Consider the following 20,953-nt stretch of genomic DNA (forward strand, 5'->3'; position numbering starts at 1 on the left):
AGGGGCCTGATGGATATAACAGAGCCCTGGGGGACACGCACAGTGGGACGCGGGTCTCATGGAGAAAAGTCAGACAACTTAGAACCCCTCAGTTCAGGGATGGTGGAGACGGCACGTGCTCAGGGCCACAGCAGAGACTGGTATCGAGGGGATGTCTTAACTCTTCTATGCTCTGCCAGCGGACAAATGGGCTGGTGGATGATGGGGAAAGAGCACTGTTCCGGGAGTCGAGATACCGGGGTTCAAGCCGCAGCACTGGAGCCTCCCAGAAACCATTCATTTCTCTATTCCTTTCTAGCCTCACCTTCTACAATGAGCTCAGCTGCCCCCTCCTTTCAGGCAATCCCTCCCTTCTTTCCTCCCATCTCAGGACTGCTTGGGGCAGACCTCCTGGCTCAAGAGGCGGCCGATGCCAACACAGGGGGCGACTATCTTCACTGAGGGTGCCATGGCAGGAAATGGGATCAATGCCCTCGGCAGGGGATCTGAGTGGGTCAGGGTTGAACGGAGCCCCAGGAAGGGTTTCTAAAGGAGGTCTCCTTCCCTAAGAGCTTCCACGGAGGGGTGGGGGGATGCATGGGAGCCGGCCCTGAAAGGCTGGGATCATGGAGGCTCCTCTACCAGCCCTGGGTTCTCACTAATTCCTTCTGCTGAGATAAAAAAGAGGGCTTTTGACTCCATGTCTCTGGCAGTATTGCTCTCCCTCTTCAAACTCACACCTACCCTCGAGCTAACTAGATATTTACAATATTCAGAATTCTATTCAGTAATATGCAGTGTGCAGGATTCTTCGGGTCAGTGGAGAGTGCTAAATGTTCCACTCAGAGATAATAAAGTTCTCCAGACAGACCTGGGGCCAGGGAGGGAGAGAGCAGTGGCAGCTTCCCCAGGAAGCAAAAAGAGCAAAGGGATTCTTATAGGAGAGATGTGCTTGTGGTGGGCTCCTCCTTCCTGGAAGATCAGCGCATCCTGTGGCGGGCACTGAGGGTACGAGTCCCAGCGTGGGAGAGGGAAGAGTCGCTGCAGGGACGGCGGGACCAGAAATAGCCTCCTGACAGGGAGAAGGGCCAATCCTGGAGGGGCTGTGACTTGAGCCTGTACTGTCCTCAGCTGCCCTTTCTCCTCCCAGAGCCCGAAGTGAAGGCAGGGAAGGGATGGAGGCGGAGGAGCTGCCACCTTCATAAATCACCAGAGGGCTGTGCTGGGCTTCAGAATGAGCATCCGTGGCTGGGCCTGGAGGTGCCAAGCTCAGGCCGCCTGGGCACTGGGTGAACCTCCTTAATGACATGCACTGCCCTGATTACCTGGGAGTCCACCTTCTGTCCTAATAAAGCTGAAGGGCAAAACTGAGCCCACAGTGAAATGTCAAAGGGCTCACGGCCAGGCCCAGCCCTGGTCGGACCCTCTATGTCCCAAGGGCTGAGTCAACTCGGCATCAACCTCTGGGTGCTGAAGAGAGGCTGCTGTGTGGAAACAGGGCTTCCAGGGAAGGGGCTCCGACACCTTTGCTCTCTGCTCTCGTTGAATGGGTAGGATCCCTTCCACCTCCAGCAGCTATTCCTGAGCTGCTGTCAGCATTTCCTGGAGTCGCACCCACTGGGCTTTAGCAGGCTTGCATCACAAGATGCCCAGTGTGTGGGTCAGATAAGAGGCCCGGTGGCTGGTCAAATAAGGAGAATATCCCCTTATTTCAGATCATCACCATCGTCACCACCAATGCCTTCCGCCTCCTCATCATAGCCAACAGCCAGGACGCAGGGGCCAGGCCCTGTTCTAAGGTTATCACCCCATCCAAACCTCACAATGACTCTATGAAAAGCCCTATGACTATTTTACGACAGGGGACACTGAGGCATACAGAAAGGATGTCACTTGCTCAAGGTCACACGGGAGATTCAGGGCAGCTCTGGGGTTCAAACTCAGGCTGATTGGGTTTGAAGTTTGTGCTCTAACGACAAGCTCTCACACCGGTCTTCGTAAGAGACATTTCTTAGGGGCAGGGAGTGAATCCCTCATTTCTCCCCTAAGCACAGCTTCCTATAGGAACTTTGCTATAAGACGGATGACAACACATCTACACCGTCACCACCCAGTCGAGCTCAGTGGAATGCAGTGGAGAAAGGATGCTGCCCTGCACTCCCTTCTGTCCACAGAGCATCAAATGTGTGCACGATTCCACGGACCAAGGGTGGCTCTGAAGGGACCCGGGCTGGTGGCAACGAGAAGGAAACAGTGTGCTGGTATTGAGTGCTCACCACATGTCAGGACCCAGTCAGTGCCTCTGATGCATCACCTGCCCTAACCCTGGGGGGCGAGGCATGGCCATCATTCCCGTTTCGCAGATGAGAAAGCTGTGGCACAGGGAAGGCCGGTGGGAGGCGAGCTGCCACGCGTGGTACTCTGAAAGGCAGCCCTCTAGTGCAGCCCTGAACCAACACAGGGCCCCATGTGCCTGCCCCGCTGTAAGGGTGAGGGCCATGACCTGCTGCATGCAAGGTGTGTCCCCTGCTGTCCCTGACGAGAGGCAAGGGAAAGGCTGCCAGCCAGGAGGAGAGAGGAGCAGATGTCCGGACAAACACAGCCATGTGTCAACAAAACAGGCACTTCAGCTCAAGACTCGGAGACAAAGGTGGCTGGCGAGGCTCTCCGAGGGTCCCTGTGTGCCTTCTCTGCCTGTGCATGTTCCCAGGGTCCACAAAGGCTGCAGCTGTGTCCCAGAGCTGCCACCTTTGGCTCTGCGTAGCTGACCCACCCCCGGGCCTCTTGTGATGCCAGCCTGCTAAAGCCCATGGCTGTGACTCCAGGAAATGCTCACTGTTCTTCCAAGGAACAGCTCATCAGAGGTAGGGGGGATCCCAGCCAAGAATGAGACCTCCCTGTCACTTTATTTTACCCTTGAGGAACAGTGAGGCTGAGAGAGGGGACTGGCCACCGCAGGCAGAGCTCACAGAGGGCAGCGCACTGTGACAGCTCTGCTGCCACCTTCCTTCCGGATTCTGACCTGAAGCTTGGTGCTTCGAAGGCAGTGGCTTTGGGTACACCCGGGGCCTTGTTCACATAGCCTCTGCCCCACACCTGCGGCTGGGCCCAGCACCCACTGTGGGAGCAAAGCCTGGCTGTGCTGAACTGAGCCAATTTGGAGATGTTGCCTTGTTTCAAAAATAAAAGGTTCTCTAGGAGCCTGGAGGGATCCTGGTACACGCTTGCACATGGCTGCCCCTGCCTGGGCTGCCCACACAGATAATCGGCATAAAACAGAACCCTTGGCCACGAGTGGAAAAAAGAAAGGGAAAGACGCATTCTGAGGCTGCTTCTCAAGTGCCTCTTGCTCTCCATTCCCAGTGCTCTGCCCTCTCTGCGTGGCATTTCCCATGCTGCCTACCCACGGGCCCACCTGAACTGAGGAATCTTCTTGATGACTTGGAGAAGCCTGGGACACCCATTTGCTTCCCATCCCCAGTTTATGTCCCAGGCTCCTGCACATGTGAAATGGGGAGAGGGAAGGGGACACAGAAACTGCCCCTTCCTCCAGATACAAGACCCCTAGGATCTTCTCCAAGGATGATGTACACATTAAGCAAAATCAAAGGCAAAAACAGAACCCCTGCATGGGGAGGGGAATCCATGTGTAAGAGGCCTGGCTGCCTTTCCTCAAAGGGTCCCAGACAGGCGGGGAAGGGAGCCACGGTCTCACCTTCGCATCCTGCTTGGTGAGGAAGTCCACAAAGCCGAAGCCTCTGTGTGTGCCTGTCCCGGTCATCTTCTTTGGCAGGCGGACCGTCTTCAACTCCCCAAAGGTGCTAGAAACAAAAGGCAAGACATGGGGGTTTAAGAATAGAGGCCTGCAAGGGAGGTGGGGGAGGCAGGACTGATTCTCACACGTGAATCCCTTTGAGTTATAAAAGACAAGTGCTGGCAGGCACACACAGACGCACGCACGTGTCAGCTCCGGGGCATGAGCGGCCTTCTCCTCCCCGGCCCCGGCCATCAGGCAGGGCAGGGAGGGAACAATCGGGCTGGAGATGCAATTGGAGAATTTTCAGTTCCTCTGCAACGGCTAGAGAGACTCTGCCCCTCAATAGGCCCCACTTCCCTGTGGGGTAACTTTGCACCGGGGAGGACCCTGCCTAGTACATAAGCAGACAGGCTGGCGGTGGGGGAAGGGGGGGAGCCTGGTCAGGGCAATGGGTCTGCCCATGTGTGTGAGCTGGGGCTCTGGACATGGATCAGCAGGGTCTCCTGATCTTTCCAAACCGCCTCTACGTCTGAGCTGAGCACACGGTGACCCTGGGCTGAGTGAATGGGATGGGGCCCCTTCTCTCGGACCTGGAACCTGGGACATTTGTTTCGTCAGTGATCAAATGACACACAGCTACTCCATCTAAACCCTGCTTCCCCTCCCTCTGAGCTATCATTTCGGTATCTTCTAAGCCAAAGTCGGGCAAAGCTCTGGAGAAGAAAATGGCTTGGCTCCTCCTGACAGGGATCAAACCGGTAACCACGGCCTTGGACCACTCCCCCTGCCAACACCGGCCCGCCGCCCCGGCTCCCTCCTCTCCTCCAGGGTAAACCTTTGAGAAATTCTAGGACAAAGGGATAGGGCTTTCTCCAGGCCTCCCTTGCCTCCCTGTCTGACTTCCCACCCCCCAATCCCTTCCTAATGTCCATTTATCAAATAAATACGCACAAATTGCTGCCGATAAATATTTAATGTGCACGGCATCTGAAGAGAGGTATTATTTTATTTGAAAATCTACACACACTTGCGGCCGCCTGGGCACACACACATATGCACGACGGTCTAGGATGCCTCGGGGCCAAAGACCGATTGGGTAAAAAACACAGTAAAGGCCCTAAGCTCTCGTGAAATGATATAAGCTAAATCTGAGGCGTTAACCCACAGCCCTGCCAGCATGACCAGGCATCTGCCAGCCCAATTTCTGAAGGCAGGACGGTGTGTAAATGCAGCATTATGAATCCTCAAAATGAATCTGCACGTCTCCTCGGAGCTCTCCCCAGCAGCTCCGCTCCCCCCTCCTGGTGCCTCCTCTGCATGGGCAACCAGAAACGGCAGAGAGGCACTGGTGACAAGGCCAGCCTCCCGGGGAGGGGAAGGAGCCAGGAACGTGGGGATTGGAGCCCGGTCAGGCTTCCCTGCTGGAGGGGGGCCGGGGCTGGGGACTAGCGGCTGGGCAGGTGGGGACAAGGTGAGGCTGGAGAGCCGAGAGGACTCAAGCCCACAAACCCTGCTTCATTCTGCCACCTAAAGGCGGCTGCATCCCATGACAGACACTGCCGCTCTTCCTTCCACCAAAGCCCTTATGCCCTGCTGGCTTTGAACGGGGAGGGCAGGGCATGGACAAATTTTCTTGTGAGCTCCTTCAGGTGAATGGTTCTTTAGGTCCAAGTCTTCAGAGGGCCACTGAGACCGCAGGGATGGCACATCCGGTGGCTATGGGGCTGGAGCCTGAGAGCATTCAGAGCTGGTATGAGGCAACTGACGGGTACTGGGAGGACTAGGCTGGGTGCTTTCTCAACATGGTCACAGACAGCCACTGGGTGTGCTGGTCCCTCTGTCCCTGCCCTGGCATCCCCCTAACTGCACTAGCCCTGAGATGTCTTTCCCACCCCCACAAGGCCGGGGTGACTGCCTCCATCCACAGTGTCACTGCTCACTGTGTTCCCTGACCAGGGCTGTGTGGGGTACATGCCTGTTTACTTCTCTGCCTTCTATGGCCGGGGCTAGGGCTCTGCTCCGCAAGAGTCCAGGCCCCATCTATCTTGCTCATCATCAGACCTGTGGCAGTGAGCCCAGCGTCTGGCTCAGGGTAGAAACCTGAAGATGATTTTGGAACGAATGAAGAAGCAAATGGTAGCCCTGGAAGGTAGACGTTACCTTGGGTAAATCACAGCTACCCGCAGAGGGCGGTGATGAGGGTGAAATGAAACACACAGCACAAACGTGAACTCTCTTAGCCTTATCATCCCCATGTCACAGATGAAGAGACTGAGGCTCTGGGAGCCAGGGTCCTTGCTCACAGGCAGCAGGGTTAGAATGCAGATCCAGGCATGCCTGCTGTCACACCTGAGCTCTTTTTCTGCTGCATAATGACTCAACCTCCTTGCATCACCTGGACGGGGACTGGCCACTGGCAAGAGCTGGGGCCTCTTTCTTCCCGAGTCTTGGCCAGGTCTGGGATAAAGCAGGAAGGCCCATGCAGGGTGGCTGGGAATGCCCTGTGCAGACTCCTGGGGGTCTGGTGACTTCTCTAAGACCACCAGGCAAGGGGAGGTAGGCTGAGTCCCAGTTCCGTCTGCTCACACTGTGTGCAAGCCCTCTACTTCTGCCCACCAGGGCTACAATTTCCTATCCCTTCATGGTCTTCAAGGACCTCTGTCCAGATTTCTTAGCTCTGTCTAATTTCTGGTAAGCCAGACTCGTGTGTGTGTGTGTGTGTGTTTGTGAGTGTAGGAGAGAAGGGGTTTTTGGTAAGTCAGACTGTGTGTGGGTGTGCGTGCACGCGTGCGCGCGCGTGTGCGTGTGTGTGTGTGTTTGTGAGTGTAGGAGAGAAGGGGTAGGGGAGAGAGAGGGAGAGAGACTGTTGAGGTTAATTCCTCCCTCTCTGCAGCATATCGCAAGCTGTGGATGCTCTGTGCATGGTAAGCAGCTAAGGGTCTGGAGAAAGACGAGAAAAATAATTAAAAGGTAGAGAGAAACGCCATTGAGGAGAGGCTGCAGGAGCCATGCTTTCGTGGCCTGCTGAAGTGGCATTTGAGAGCACAGTGGGGAAAGCCGGGACAGAAGGGCACCCTGGATCTACCTGGGATCATGGGCAGGGATCAGGGAGCTGGGGATCCCGTCCCAGGCGGTTGAAGGGCCTTGGGGAGGTCACAGCTGTGGTCGGGTGTTTCCAGGCAGACATCGGCACGACAAATGAAATGCCGCCTATGAAGACTCTAGAAGCTTCAGAAATCCTGTTGTTCTTCAGGGAGTCAGAGAAATGGCTATGGTGAGCAGGTTTCTTCCTGCCTTCTAAGAACAGGACAAGAGAGAACTGGGGCTTAAAGAGATACTGGAAGGTTAGGGTTAGATCTTAGAAGGAACTTCTTGATGTCTGTGGACACTTCCTGAAACTCACGGCTGAGGCGTCAAGACATCATTGCTGCCGGCACCTCTGCTACCAACAAGTGCCTCGAATGTGCGAAGTCTTTTAAATACATCATCTCCATGCCTCTGTTTTACTGATGGGAAAACCAAGAGCCAGAGAAGAAAGGTGACTTGCCCATGTCCCATGACCCCAAGAACTCAAAATCCAGGCGAGATCTTTCTCACCCGGGCTGCTTCTCCCAGCCCAAGAACAAAGCTGGACAGTGAGTGGCTCGGTCACTTGTATAACGGTGTGGGATCATATAAGGCCAATACTAATGATCTCAGAGAGCTATCGAAAGAGAATTAAAAAGAAAAAAAAAGGTTGGGGGAGAAGAAATCAATGAAGTACCTTTAGCTCCTTGGAGATAAGCGATATATAAATACCAGCCATTATTAAGGTTCTTATCTGACAGCGAGGTCTACGGAGCCGTTTCTAAGAGCAGCTTTTGAAGGAAGTTGAGCACGAACCTTTGTCTTCTGGGAGCTTAGGCCACGGTGGGGGTGAAGCTGGGCAGGGCCACCAGGGACTGGGGAGGAAGAACATGGGGCACCCAGGAACTCCTTCCTGAGCCCAGCTCTGCCGCTGGGGAAGGAGACGCACACCACGCTCCCCACTGTGCAGATAATAGAAACCACAAAGTAGCAATTACTGTATCAGAAGCTGTGAATGAAGAGGACATACCAGGCTTTTAAACACAGCCCTCCTCCCCTCCCCCACCATGCTCACACTTCGGTAACAAACTCACACCTCACTTTTCCAATTATTTCATTCACCCTGGGTTCACCAATTACTCCCCCAGCTTGCAGTCCCACCCCCTCTGCCATGCCAGGAGCATGATTGGTGGTGAATTTGTGGGTTTTCCATAACTGGAGTTTGTTGTCACTTTTCTAATTTCTTTAGAGGCGTGTGGGGGGACGAGGTGGGATGGGGCGCCGAGGTGTTGCGTGAGGCAAGCCAATTATGCCCAGCCCTCATAAACAAGTCAGGGGATGTAAGTCATGTTTGCACATAGGCCTGAAGGCAGACACAATACGCGTGCGTGTGTGTGTGTCTGTGTGTGGCCAGTGTGTGGGTGGGTGGGGATTTCCTCCCTCTGTGCAAACTGCGTGCCCCTGACTGGTCTTGCCCCAGCCTGGCCAGCAGCTGCTATGGAAAACAGAAGAATCATCTTGGGTCGATCTCTCCCTCCCTGATGGAAGCGATAGGCTCAGGGGGAAAGAAGTGAGGAGGAGGAGGAGGCAGAGGGAGCGAGAACCCTCCAGAGACGTAGAGCTGGGCAGTTTTGCAGCTGTGCTGGTACCCGGAGCCTGGGCAGGCTGGGAGGCCGGCTTAACCCCACAGCCCGCATGCCAGCTGCCACTATGCTCCCAGGACATAAGTCCTCCTCACTATTTGGATATGCTGGAAGCACCAGAATCCCAGCAGAAATGCTGAGTCATGTGGGGGAGTTTGTTGGCATAACTTCTCCCCACTTGCGCGCAAGGCACTGTTGAGGAAAAAAAGTCTGCTGCCACCCAGGAGATCCAGAGGCAGAACAATAGTGTGATCTGCACAAGATGAAGGGGTGGTGGCATGATAAGAAAAAACTGTATGCTTCTTCTGCTCTTTCTAGAGGTAAGAAAAAATGGCTAAATCTTTTGGCATTAAGCCTGTCAAATATGCCACCCCCACCAATTTTCTAACACATGACACTCGTACACGCACATCTGTCCATTCACTGGGTACGTCTTCCGCATTTATGTGCCCTGCAGCATGTTAGCACCTGATGGACATGAACTCACAAGGCCCCTGTGAGCTGAGCAATGGCATTCCCATTTCCTAGATGGAGAAAACTGAGGCTCAAAGAAGTAACATGATCTCTCCAAGGTCTCAGTGAGTCCTTACCTACCACCAGGGGTGAAGGGACTTGTTCGAGCTTCCATGGGCAACATCAGGCTGAGCTGGGCTCAAAGTGGGTGGTGTTCCCCACAGGTCTACGCTTTGCTGAGCCCTCACACAACTGGTTCATCTGTTCACAAGTAGTGAAAGATGATACAGAGTGCAGGGAGGGAGTCACCAGCAGGTCAGGCATTCACCTTGTTCTTGGGGGGCCCTCACCTGACTGGGGGCAGCTGCATGGGAGTCTCTTAGCTGGGAGGCAGCCAGTGAGATCCCCTCTTCCTCAGATGCACAAGTCGTCTCTGGGATAAAGCCACTTATCTCCACTGATAAAGGTCTAGAGCTGAGGATGCTTTATCTTTGCTAGCTTCTCCCTCTGGCCCCATCCTTAAGGAGGCTCCCACCAGTGAACTTAAGGATCCACAGAACAGCTCCCACTGGGCAACAAATGAGGTAAGTTGGCAGCTGCCTTGCACTGCGTCCAGTCTCACATTCCCCTTTCCTTAAGGAGTTCCCATGTGGCCAAATCCCCAGTTGTGGCAAGGTGGAGAAATACACCAACTGCACAGCTACGGACTAACCCATCCCTTCATCTATAATGGGCAATTTCTGTAGGGCAGGGAGGCTTAGGAACAGGAACCATCATCTAGAATTCTCACTTTTTCTGAGATATATACAAACTAAGGCCTTCAGTGATGGGTGGTCTCAAGCCTGCCCCATCCAACTCTCTACGAGAGGCTAATCCAATCAATCTGGTGGATTTCAATGGGTACTAGTGCCCCGAGTCTCACAAGTATGTGCTAGTCATCACCACTCCCACAGTGGCTTTCAATGGCTACTACTGTCCCAGGTTTGATGAATATGTGTAGTCATCACCATGCCCACTGTTGGTTTAAATGGCCACTACTGCCTTGCGTTTTATGTGTATATGCCAGTCATCACCTCTTCCAAATTGTTCAACTCTCTAGTGGTTTTTGCATCCTTAGAATAATTTCTGAGCTCCTAACTTGGGACCCAAGGCTGTGCCTGAGCAGACTTACTTTTCTTGCTCTCCAGTCTTACCTCATGCCCTGAACCCCCTGATTTACTATGAAGAATCTGCACTGGCTTTCCCCATTCCCTGAACCCACCAAATGTATGCTCACCTCAGGGCCTTTGCACTTGCTTTCTGCATTGCCTGGAACCTGCTTACCTAGATGTTTTCACAATTGACTCTTTCTTGCCATTCAATCCTCAGCTTAAATGCCACCTCCTCGAAGAGGTCTTCTATCACCATTCTATCTAACGCTGCCTCCTTTGCACACCAGCCCCTGCCTATCACATCTGAGCACTGTTTGAAATGGCTTCTGTACTTATCTTTCCCCTCCTTTTGCTAGAGACTGAAAGTGCACTCCAAGATGTCAGGGCTCCTATACTCTGCTGTGTCTACAGAACCTGAGACTGTGTCTAGCACTCATTCCATCCATTCGTTTAATCAGGGATTCATCAATTGGCCTCTCCCCGAGTGTCAGGTCCCTTCACTGTACATGCATTGCTCATGTAATTGATATGCTCTTGTGGAAGCACAGTCACATTTGGGGGCAACACATTCAGTCTTTCTGTCCCACAGGAGGGTGTTCTTTTATGTAGCACAACCATATGCTATTACAAGGAGCGTTTGGTCCTCAAGAATCCACACTCTTTCCAAAGTATCCATGTTTACTCCTTCCAGGCAATGAATAATCACAAGAAAAAAAAACATGGAGGACAACTAGATCATTTATCAAGGGAACACTGTCCGGACGATGATGTTCAAATCGCGTGCTGCTTGGTGGGAAAGAGAAGACACTGGCCCCTCCACAGGCAACCCGGGCCAAGGTGCAGACACAAACAAGGAGCCTCAGCAGGGTTTGCCGTGCATTGAGATGCTTTCTCTCCTGCAGATGGTTACGTTGATGAGTGTGTAAAAAGTGCAGGGTCAAGCCTCCTCTGACAAGGGGCAATGGCTTTGGAAGCCATTTAACAGAGGCATATTTCGGTGTGGAGTTTCTTCCTCTTCTGTTCTTGCTCACTCTTAGAGAGTGCCTTTTAGACTGAACTTCTCCAGTTACTCACTGCTCATCATGGTGAGAGCCAGGTGTAGAAAGGCAACCTTATCACCATCAACATGATATTCCCTTTTATTTCTGCCTCCTGGAGGCTGAAAAATGGCCTAGTTTCCAAGAAAGTGAAAAGAGAGGTGTGGAGGATGGCGTTTAGCTTTTCTCAATAGCCTTTCACTGGGGTCCTTTCCAGGCAAGCGTGACCCTCTCGTTTTCTAGATGAGAAGTCCCAGAGATGAGCACTTAAATGGTTATTTCTGAATCAGAGTCGGGGCCTGCATTTCAGATGGAATCCATGGACTCTCCTGAGAGGCACTGGATGGCGGGGGGTGGTTGGCACTGGAAGAAGTAGGCTCATGGCCTGGCTCTGCCCTTCCCAGCTGAGTGAACCTGGTAAAATCATTTCCAGCCTGGACCGATCCCTGGACTGGTAGCATCAGCATCACCCGGGAGCTTGTCAGAAATGCAAAGTCTACCCCCTCTTGTCTTTCTGGATCAGAAGCTCTGGGGCTGCACCAAGCCCTCTGAGTGTGGGCCTGCTCAGGGTTGAGACCCACTGAAGGGGAAGGGGCAGGGGCCACTCAGCCCCAATCTAGATGGCCAGGTGGATATCTGGGTCCAGGACTAGCAGATCTTCCCCTTCTTCCAAAGAAGCCAGTGATCCAGATTCTTTTAAGAAGTGAGATTTTTAAACATTGGTAATAAGGTCAAGACACCGTGTTGCCAAAAACAACAGAGGCGGTCTGTGAGCCGCCTCCATTTGAGCCCCATTCTGATTTTTTTATTTCAAGACATCAGAAGGGCTGGTCTACTTCCCCAAATGAGGAATCCTCTTACCTCCTTATGACCTGGGGTCAGGTCTTAGGACAAATAGCAGGGCCTTCCTGACCTCTCCTTTGGCCCTGCAGCCTACCAGCTCTCTCAGCTGTGTTCACATCCTGTAGCCTCTGCAGGATTCTTGGGGACAGAGAGGGTCTTGCCACCGCAATTTGCTGCACTGCATCTACCTCAGATGTGAACACATTTGCGGCTGCACTTGCAATGAATGAATCACCCCTCACCGATCGCCGGCACTCAAACCAAAGTTTGAAGGTTGGCAGGAATTTTCATGGGACTCATCGTTCAGATACTGTGGATCCTGCAATCACCAGGCAAGTATCTCCCAAGCATATCCTGTGTGCAGGCACCAGGCTCTGGGCCGGGAAAGAATGGTGGACCTGATGTGCTCTGGCCTCCATGGGGCAATGATTTTAAGCCGCTGGTTTTCAATACCCTCCAACCCAGGGTTGGTGCACACTCTCAGCAAATAGTTTTCAGCATGCATGCCCATCATATGTACATTTTAAAACACATAAATGATACGTACATGTACTGCTATTTCATCATTGTCTATGCAGATCTTTAAATATTTAAAAATTGGGAAATTTAAGGCCTAGTACAGGGGCTGACGCCTGTAATCCCAGCACTTTGGGAGGCCGAGGTGGATATCGTTCGGGGCTAGAAGTAGTAGGCTACCCTGACCAACATGGTGAAGCCCCGCTTCTACTAAAAATACAAAACAAAAATTAGCCAGGCATGGTGGCGCGCACCTGTAATCCCAGCTACTGGGGAGGCTGAGGCAGGAGAATTGCTTGAACCCGGGAGACGAAGGTTGCAGTGAGCTGAGACTGCACCACTGCCCTCCAGCCTGGTCGACAGAGTGAGACTCCATCTCAGAAAAACTAACTAAATAAATATTAGGAAATTTAGAAGGACGAAATAAAACTTAAGTAGAAATGGACATTGTAATATTTTCCCTCCTGCTCCATCAGAGGCACTTTCTGTAGTCATCCCGTTTACTTGAGAGCATGCAACAGGCCCGGTAATGTGCTAAGAATAGTCCATGTATTGCTCTTATGCGTCCTCAGTGATCCTGTGAGGCAGCTGTCTGCCCATTTTACATACGGGAAAAATGCGGCTCAGGCTGCTTAATGGATTTACCAAAATGTACAAAGCTATTAAATGGTGAGCCAGTTCTCACACTGAGGCCTGATGAAACCCCAAAGCCTAGGCTCGCCCCCCCGTTGCCTCACAGTACACAGGGCAGATCTGTGCATGGAGTTCGAAGCAATTGAAGGGGGAACACTGTCTGCTGAACCTGAACAGAATCCTCGGGCAGAGAATTTCATAAAAACAAGAGTTTTACAAATCAGAGATAACGTTTAAAAAGTGTTTCTTGAACTTGTCCTGAAAGATATTAATAGGTATTCTGTGTGTAAAGGCTTCCGGGATTTGCTAAGTTTGGGAGACATCTTTTTAAACAGAGTCCAGCAAGTTTCTCTGCTGCAGACCTTGTCAGTGCCTTTAAGATATTAGGTGCATGGAGGATTTATCTGGGAAAGCGAGGGAAAAGACACAGTATTTCTCAAATTCCCAAACAAGAAAAGCTATTAGCATCTCTCAGGACACTGATATTCCACTGAACACAGCTGGGAGGTACAATACAATGTGGGAGAGGAGAAGGCAGTTGTTTCAGAAGGGCTGAGCATACACCTTTGTCTTTAACTAGCATTCTGGTGACACTGCTAATTCACCAAGGACTGTATACAGCCAGGAGCTTCTGCAGAGGAAGCCTACCTCTGACAGCAAGGGGCTGAGTCGCAGCATCACCAAAAGGACCTAAGCGTGAAGTCAGACTTTGCTTCAGATCTCAGCCTAGCACTGTCACCACCTTTCTGAGGCTCAGTTTTGCCACCTATAAGATGGGAGTAACCAACCCCACCGCCTAACACAATGTTGTTGAATCCATGGTTCTTGGCTTATATCAGGAACTGAATGAATGGAAGCTGCTGTGAGTAATACCTTTGTCCATGAGAAGGATCTGTATTGGTGCCAAGCAGGTGGCTCCTCCCTAAGCCCTTACAATGTTTTGGGTCAAAGCGAGAAGGAGCTTGTGAAGCAAGTCGGACCCCTCCTAGTGAACGTCAGGAGTTCCCAGCAAAGAGCTAAGATGGCAAAGGGGCCAGATATAATTCTGTGACTCATGGAGCTCTGAAAAAGCAGCAGATCTCCCTCTTATCCACATGTCTTACTAGCTTTACAACATAATTGGAAGAAACTGTTCCCAAGGAGGCATCCCTCAGCCAGACCCAGGCACCCCTGCCATCCCTTGGGTGGAGCAAGCCCTTGGGACAGCTGTGCGTGCTCCTCCTCTCAGGAGAGGATGGAGGCACAATTTCCAGCCTGGGGTACCACGTTCTGGTCAGTTCCACCCCTCTGCCTGAGTGGGTTAATGAAACACACAGCGGACGCTCTCCCACACTTTCTCCCCCTATGGTCTTCAGCTGCCTCAAGTACAGCTAATCCCATTACAAGAAAATAAAGTGGATAATTCAGGCTAATGAAATCGTTACTAGAATGTGGCCAGCCAGAGGTGGACATTCAGAACCAATTTAACACCCTTTGGTGTTGTTATCCTCAGTACAAGAAATGTTTGAAAAGAGGAAGGACAAAAGTTAAAGAGGAAAAAAAAAAAACCCAGCCGCTTGTTTGTTAGCTTAAAAATGGTTCAAGAATTAATCAGCCACATAGCTTGCTTTTTGCTATTATCTCCATCAGGCCTGATATCTCCACGGTAACTCCAGAAACTCCGAGAGGAGAAGGAGAGAATCCAGGACGTCACCAGCTGTGGTGAACACTGTGCATAACTTGGCACCCTTTGCTTTGCCCATTTCTGCTGCTCTAAGAAAGGCCACTAAGGGGTGAATTCCTGGGCCCCAGGGCTGCTCCACATTGACACCAAATCCAGAAACCTCTGGCACTGGATTCAACTACCCTGGGGTTGCTACGAAGATGCAGTTCCAGGATTCCAGAAGGCTGAGGGTGGAAACCAAGTTAGTGACGAGGCAGGAGGAGAAGATGGGGTGAGCTCCGTCATAAAACAGAGCAGAGAGCTGGACCTACTGTTTCAGAGAGCAGGCGGTGGCGAGCAGGGAGACATACCGTGTTACCCGCTCACACCCACTTCTGCTACTTGCCGCCTGCTGGTGGCCACGCTTCCTGAATCGGCTGGATTCAGGGTGGCTGCTCAACTGCGCAGCACCTGCTGTCTCCTCTCTGTGCCCACTCCTTCCCCTGCCCCGTCTCCTACACACACCGAAAGGGCCCTATCATTTGGTTCGGATCCATTTCAATGCTCAGAACCCTAATGTGGTCTGCAGAGCATGAGTCCAGGTGGCCTCGGGCTGCCCTGCACCAGCCCTGCACTGCGCTGCCCTCCTGGCCTGTTTAACTCCTCGAGCTAAGGCCAGAATCTTCTAATGACCTGGATCCTCCTACCTAGGTGATGAGAATAAGGGGGCAATCAGTGGAAAAGTAGAGCAACAAGATCTTCCAAATACAGGGAGGACTTCCGCTGAGCTGGTAGGGTTTTCTAGGGCTCAAGGGGCACAGGTGGGTAGGTAGAACCAGTCCCTATGAAATCAGAAGACTCTCCATTTATCGTCTCCACACTAACAGCACCAAGCAGCAGGCCACAGTCACCAACATCGGCTTCTATTTACTGCCCAAGAGGAAAACATCCCAGGGAGATTTGAGCGTCACGACACAGGAGTTTGTGACTATCGGGTGCTGACCTCTCTGAGAAACACAAGGTAACACACCTCAGCATCCAGACGTATCTACATGGTTTCCCGAGGGCATCTCTATGACGGGGGCCCTCCAGTGTCAGGGGGAGCCCCCTGCGTATGGTTCAGGGTACCAGATTCCTCTTGTGGGGCACAAATGGAATATGAGCCAATGACACCACTTAGGGGACAGCACAGAGACTCAGGGAATAAGGAGCTTAGAGCAAAGCAAGTCACATCCTGTTCAGGCCACCTGACTACTTCAGCCTGCACAAGGAGATGTTGTCGCCCACTGATCAAGACTCCAGAGAAGCCAAAATAAAGAGCCCCGGCAAACAAAATGATGCCTGAAACCCACAGACTAAGCTTCTGCCTGTCACCTACGGGAAAGCCCTTGGCCCTACCCTGTGGCCCACTGAAAGCCTATTTACTTTTACTTTACAAACAAACTTGTTTATTTAATCTCTCATCCCAGAGGAGTTGAAAAGGGCACTGGGATTAATAGTGGCAGGTTCCTAAAAGGCTTCAGGAAGTGACAATGGGCAGCCACGGATTAGACCAGGGATAACACGCTTTTTCTATAAAGGGTCAGGCAGTCAATCATTTTAGCTTTGTGACTCCTCCACTCTGCCCCTGTAGCGTGAAAGCAGCCCTTGATGATATGAAATGAGTGGGTGTGGCTAGGTTACCAATGAAACTTTATTTATAAAAACAGATGAAGGGGGGATGTGAGCTTTAGTCTGCTGACCCCTTGATTACACAAAAAGTATCAAAACATGATACTAAAACCACTGGAAAAGCGTAGCAGCCTGGGCTATTTAGACAGGGGCAAACAGCAGACGCACCTCAGCAGGTCTGGCTGTGTCCCCCGATTGGCCTGGGCTTAGGACTCCTTGCACTGGTTAGAAATGGCACTGTGTATTTTAGGAAGGTTTCTACCGAATGGTCATTTTCAGAGGGCTGATACTTAAAGGCATAAGATGGCAGAGCCACTTACTGGGAAACCCCTCATTCTTCAGTGATGGGAGGAATGAGATGCTTTGTGCGGGTGACGGGCTGAGTTACGTGTGTCTGTGCCGAGTGGGGAGTGCTGGGCCCTGGAGACCCAAGAGCCAGGCATCTCACCATCACCCTGGAGACCTGCTTAGCACAGAGACAATCAGAGGAACCTATAAGCCCAGTCATCGCCCTGCTAAACGGCGACAGAGAACAGCATCATGGTGGAGGATGCCACCTTGAAGGCATTCTGACCCAGCCCGCCTGTCTGCACAAGACTAGCATTTGCTGTCACCCTGCTTCATTTGTCGATGTTAAGGGACTTTACCTTCTACTGTGCATTTCCCCCCTCTGTTTGTTTACGGATGGTCTTCCTTGCTGGACTGCTGAATGGCTGGCACCTAGAACAGTTCCAACTGTGCCTGGCATGCAGTAGGTGCCCAATAAAAAATGTCTGTGGAGTCCTAATGGACGGAGTTATTAACGGATGCTTGTCTTTTCCTGGCTTCTCTGATTTCTGGTCCCTCTCATGATCAGGCTCTTAATGCCTGAAACAGGAAACGGGGAGTGGGAGGAAGTGGCGCCTGCTGAGCGCCTGCAGTGCCATGCTGAATGCGCGTGCACGCGCTGCTTCCCTTCAGGCCCAAAGCGGATCCACTGGGCGGCAGCCCTCCCGGGACACATGTGAGACCTTGAGGGGAGGTCTTATCTGAGGTAACGGGACTTGCATCTCTGTCTGTCTAACTGCAGATTTTGCTTTGTCACACTGTGCCCCACTCTTGGCACAGTAACCAATTTCAGCCCTTCAACTCAGTCCTTCTGTTCTAGCTGGAGTCTGCCAGCCACTGAGAAATGATGGCAGAAGTGTGAAAAAGAGGCTGAGGAGATGATGATGGATAGGGAGGGTAGCTTCTGAAGAGCTTGCATTCTAGAGGTTTCTGACAGCTGCCATGAGGAACATTCCAGAACCCCCGTGACATCAGGAAGCCCAGTTCAGACGCTCCCTACCCCCTTGGCAAAAGGCCCAAGCATCCAAATGGCCCTACTCACAGTTGGGAAGAGGGAGAGGGCATGGTCACTGAGTCTTCCTGGGAGGTCTGAGACCAAGAGGTCCCGGCCATGAGGGGACCACTTTTCCAGACCAGTGGGGTACAGATTGGGGTGTGTTTCAGGTAACTGAGTAGCTTCAACATCCGAGCTTCTCAAGAAAGCCAGGCCTACTGTCAACCAGGAGACGATAGCCAAGACGCCTCTGCAGAAGATGCAAGCAGCAAGCCGCGGTGCGGACCGCTGGACAGAAAGCTTTGGAAGCCTCCCAGGGACATGTCAGGGGACAGGGAGCACGGGAGCCAGTGACTGATGCTGCAGAGCCTGCCAGCACTCATGGGGAGGAGAGCAACTCGCCCTGCTGGGACAAATATTATTTTTAAAAGTCTGGGAAAGAAAACAACAATATAACAACTGGAGCTCAGGATGACTGGTGAGTTTTCAGACGCAAGGACGGGCTGAAATGAATCTGCGAGGTGGACCATTTGTTTTGGAGCCAAATAAACCAACGAAGAACTCGATTCAATTACAAACGTTTAGAATTGGATGGTCAGTCAGAAGCTGAGCGCACAAGAGGTCTAATCAGGCCCATGTGTGGCCTGGGGTCGAGGACCCAGAGGAAGGGACTCTGGAAGGCTGGGTCCCGGTGGCGATAGGAAAAGGCAGACCATGTGAGTCAGAGCACGCAGACGCGACAGCCCGAGTGGGGACTGCCCTTGGACCTCTTGGTGTATGTAGGTGGGAGATGCTTTTCTTGATAAGCAACCAGATTAGGACCAGACAGGATTTGGGGTGTGGCAAAACCCAGGGGCCTGAGGCAGAAGTGAAGAGAAAGCAGAGAAAAATCACTGGTCAGGCGGTCCCTTGCAACAGCCCCTGTTTATCTCACAAGCGCATTAAAGATCATCATTTGCAAAGTTCTGTGCGAAGGCAAAAGTCAATGACTGTGTCTCTGGCGACGCACAAAGCCCAGGATGTGCTCCATCTCCTGGCTCCCTCTGTGCAGGCACAGGAGAGGGGCCATTTGTGTGAATCTCGGCCGCTCCTCCCCCTGTCCTCACCACCACCACCACCACCACCACCACCACCACCACCACCTCCTCCTCCTCCTCCTCCTCCTCCTCCTCCTCCTCCTCCTCCTCCTCCGTTCCATTTGGAAGATGGGGAAGTGTGGCCACAGCTCTTCCTGAGGCACAGTGACGATTCCAGCAGGCCTGTGGTGACGTGTGCCTTGGGGTGGGCGTGGAGTGGGGAATTATTGTTAAAGGAAAAATAAAGGTTTTCATGCCCTCAGGGCAAGGTGGGAGATAATTAAAACCAGACTAGGATTCTCTGGATGGATTCAAGCCCCCACTAAACAGAAATTCTGTCTGGATCAGATGCTGTGTTTCCTATACCCGGGTGGGGATATAGGAACTCCTGCTCCTGCAGCTCCTGCAATTGCAGGGCAGAGTCTGCAATCCACGCTGGGAGCGGCCGCACCCACACAGGGGAGAAGGGAGGGCTAGAGGCATAGCTGGAAGTGGGGGTCAGGAGTGTGAGCCTGGGAGTCCAGCTGCCTCCAATGCTTATGAGCCTCTCTCCTCCACTCGGCCTCACCTAGCCCATCTCGTAAATGGGGACAATGGTCTCCACACTCAACAGAGTTGTGTTAGGCTTAAAAGAGATAATAATAAATCCATGGCAATGAACACAGAGCTGGGCCCAAAGTGAGTATTCAAGAAGAAGTAAAACGGGGCTGGGCGTAGTGGCTCACGCTTGTAATCCCAGCACTTTGGCAGGATGAGGTGGGCAGATCATTTGAGCTCAGGAGCTCGAGACCAGCCTGGGCAACATGGTGAAACCCCGTCTGTACCAAAAATACAAAAATTGGTATTTTTTTTAAATCACCCATTGGGCGTAGTGGTGTGCGTCTATGATCCCAGATACTTGGGGGGCTGAGGTGGGAGGAATGCTTGAGCCCAGGTCAAAGCTACAGTGAGCTGAGATCATGCCACTGCACTACTGCCTAGGTGACAGTGAGACCCTGTCTCCAATAATAATTATAAAATTTTGTTTAGAAGATGGATAAATAAATGAACGAACGCCAAGAATGAACTTTGGGATTACATGTGGGGCAGTTTAAGAATAACCCTTCCTCCAAAGTGCTCTGACACTTGTGTCCTCTCCGGTCCTCGGAGCCAGTGAAGGGCCAGGACTGGAATCCCACTTTACAGATGAGGAACGGTAAGGTGCTTGCCCCTGTCTATGTGCAAAATGTCAAGCCCCAGAGATGGCACCTGGAACCCACAGATCAAAGCCCCATGACCCTAGCGGGCTGCCCTTGCAGCTGCAAGGACGCTGGGCCTGTCTCACTGTCCCCAACTCAAGACAGGGAAGCTTCTTTAGGGTCTGGAGGTGATTTTACTTGAAACAAGGTGTCCATCAGGGAGGGGCCCTCCTCTGATGTACCAGTGACATTTGGTGACCATGAACCACAAAGACCCATAGGTCAGAACTGTGCTGTCCCAGGAACTTTTATTGACGGTACATTGAGGGTGGTGCCAGTTACCGCAGAAGAACCATTACCTGCTTCCCAAGTATCTATGGCCGCACCCACCCTTCCCAGTCCCTGCAGGGAGGTGGAGTTAGGGGGAGCCCTGTGGCCAGATCTGTCCTGTGAGGTGTGAGCAGAGGCCTGAGTGTGGAGCTGTGGCTTACTCCTCGGCTCTCTCCTCTCTGGCTGTAGTGAATCCTGGGGGCCTGAGTGACGACGTGGAGCAGAGCCGTCTGAACGCGTCCACACACTGTAGCGAGGGTAAACTACTAAGGTTTGAGGCTAAGTTGTTACTGCGACACATCTAGTCCATCCCGACTAAAACAGGCCTCCGAAAGGAAGCGCTGAAGGAAGGATCAGGACTGCCATGGGCAGGCAGGAACAAAGGCAAGAGAAATGCAAAGGGGCAGAAGCTCTAAGAACTGCAGCCCCAGAATGAGAGCTCATGTGGGCTTGGTTCTGCACTCAGCTCCAAATCACCTGCTATGTTCAGAACGCATGGGTGAGTAAGGCCCAGCTCCTGCTCTCCAATGTCCCTCAGCATTGGGACAGCAATTCCCATTTAAAATGATACCGAGGAAGAAGGGAAAAAATGACTGGTTCTTTTAAACCAGGGCTCAATAAACCATGGCCTACTGACCAAATCTGGCCTACTAAATA

At 52.2% G+C, this 20,953-nt stretch overlaps 1 protein-coding gene across 2 annotated transcripts in view; it reads right to left on the minus strand.

Moving 5' to 3' along the window:
- Positions 1-20,953, minus strand: part of RBM19 (RNA binding motif protein 19) — a 143,354-nt gene that overhangs the window by 34,825 nt on the left and 87,576 nt on the right. For both annotated transcript variants that reach the window (XM_032240672.1, XM_032240664.1), the window contains exon 22: positions 3,695-3,800. In XM_032240672.1, coding sequence (XP_032096563.1) covers positions 3,695-3,800 — 106 coding nt within the window. The remainder of the gene's footprint in view (positions 1-3,694; positions 3,801-20,953) is intronic.

Source organism: Sapajus apella, unplaced genomic scaffold, assembly GCF_009761245.1.
Source record: "Sapajus apella isolate SASKATOON/1434 unplaced genomic scaffold, GSC_monkey_1.0 scaffold2, whole genome shotgun sequence".
Classification (NCBI taxonomy): Eukaryota; Metazoa; Chordata; class Mammalia; order Primates; family Cebidae; genus Sapajus; species Sapajus apella.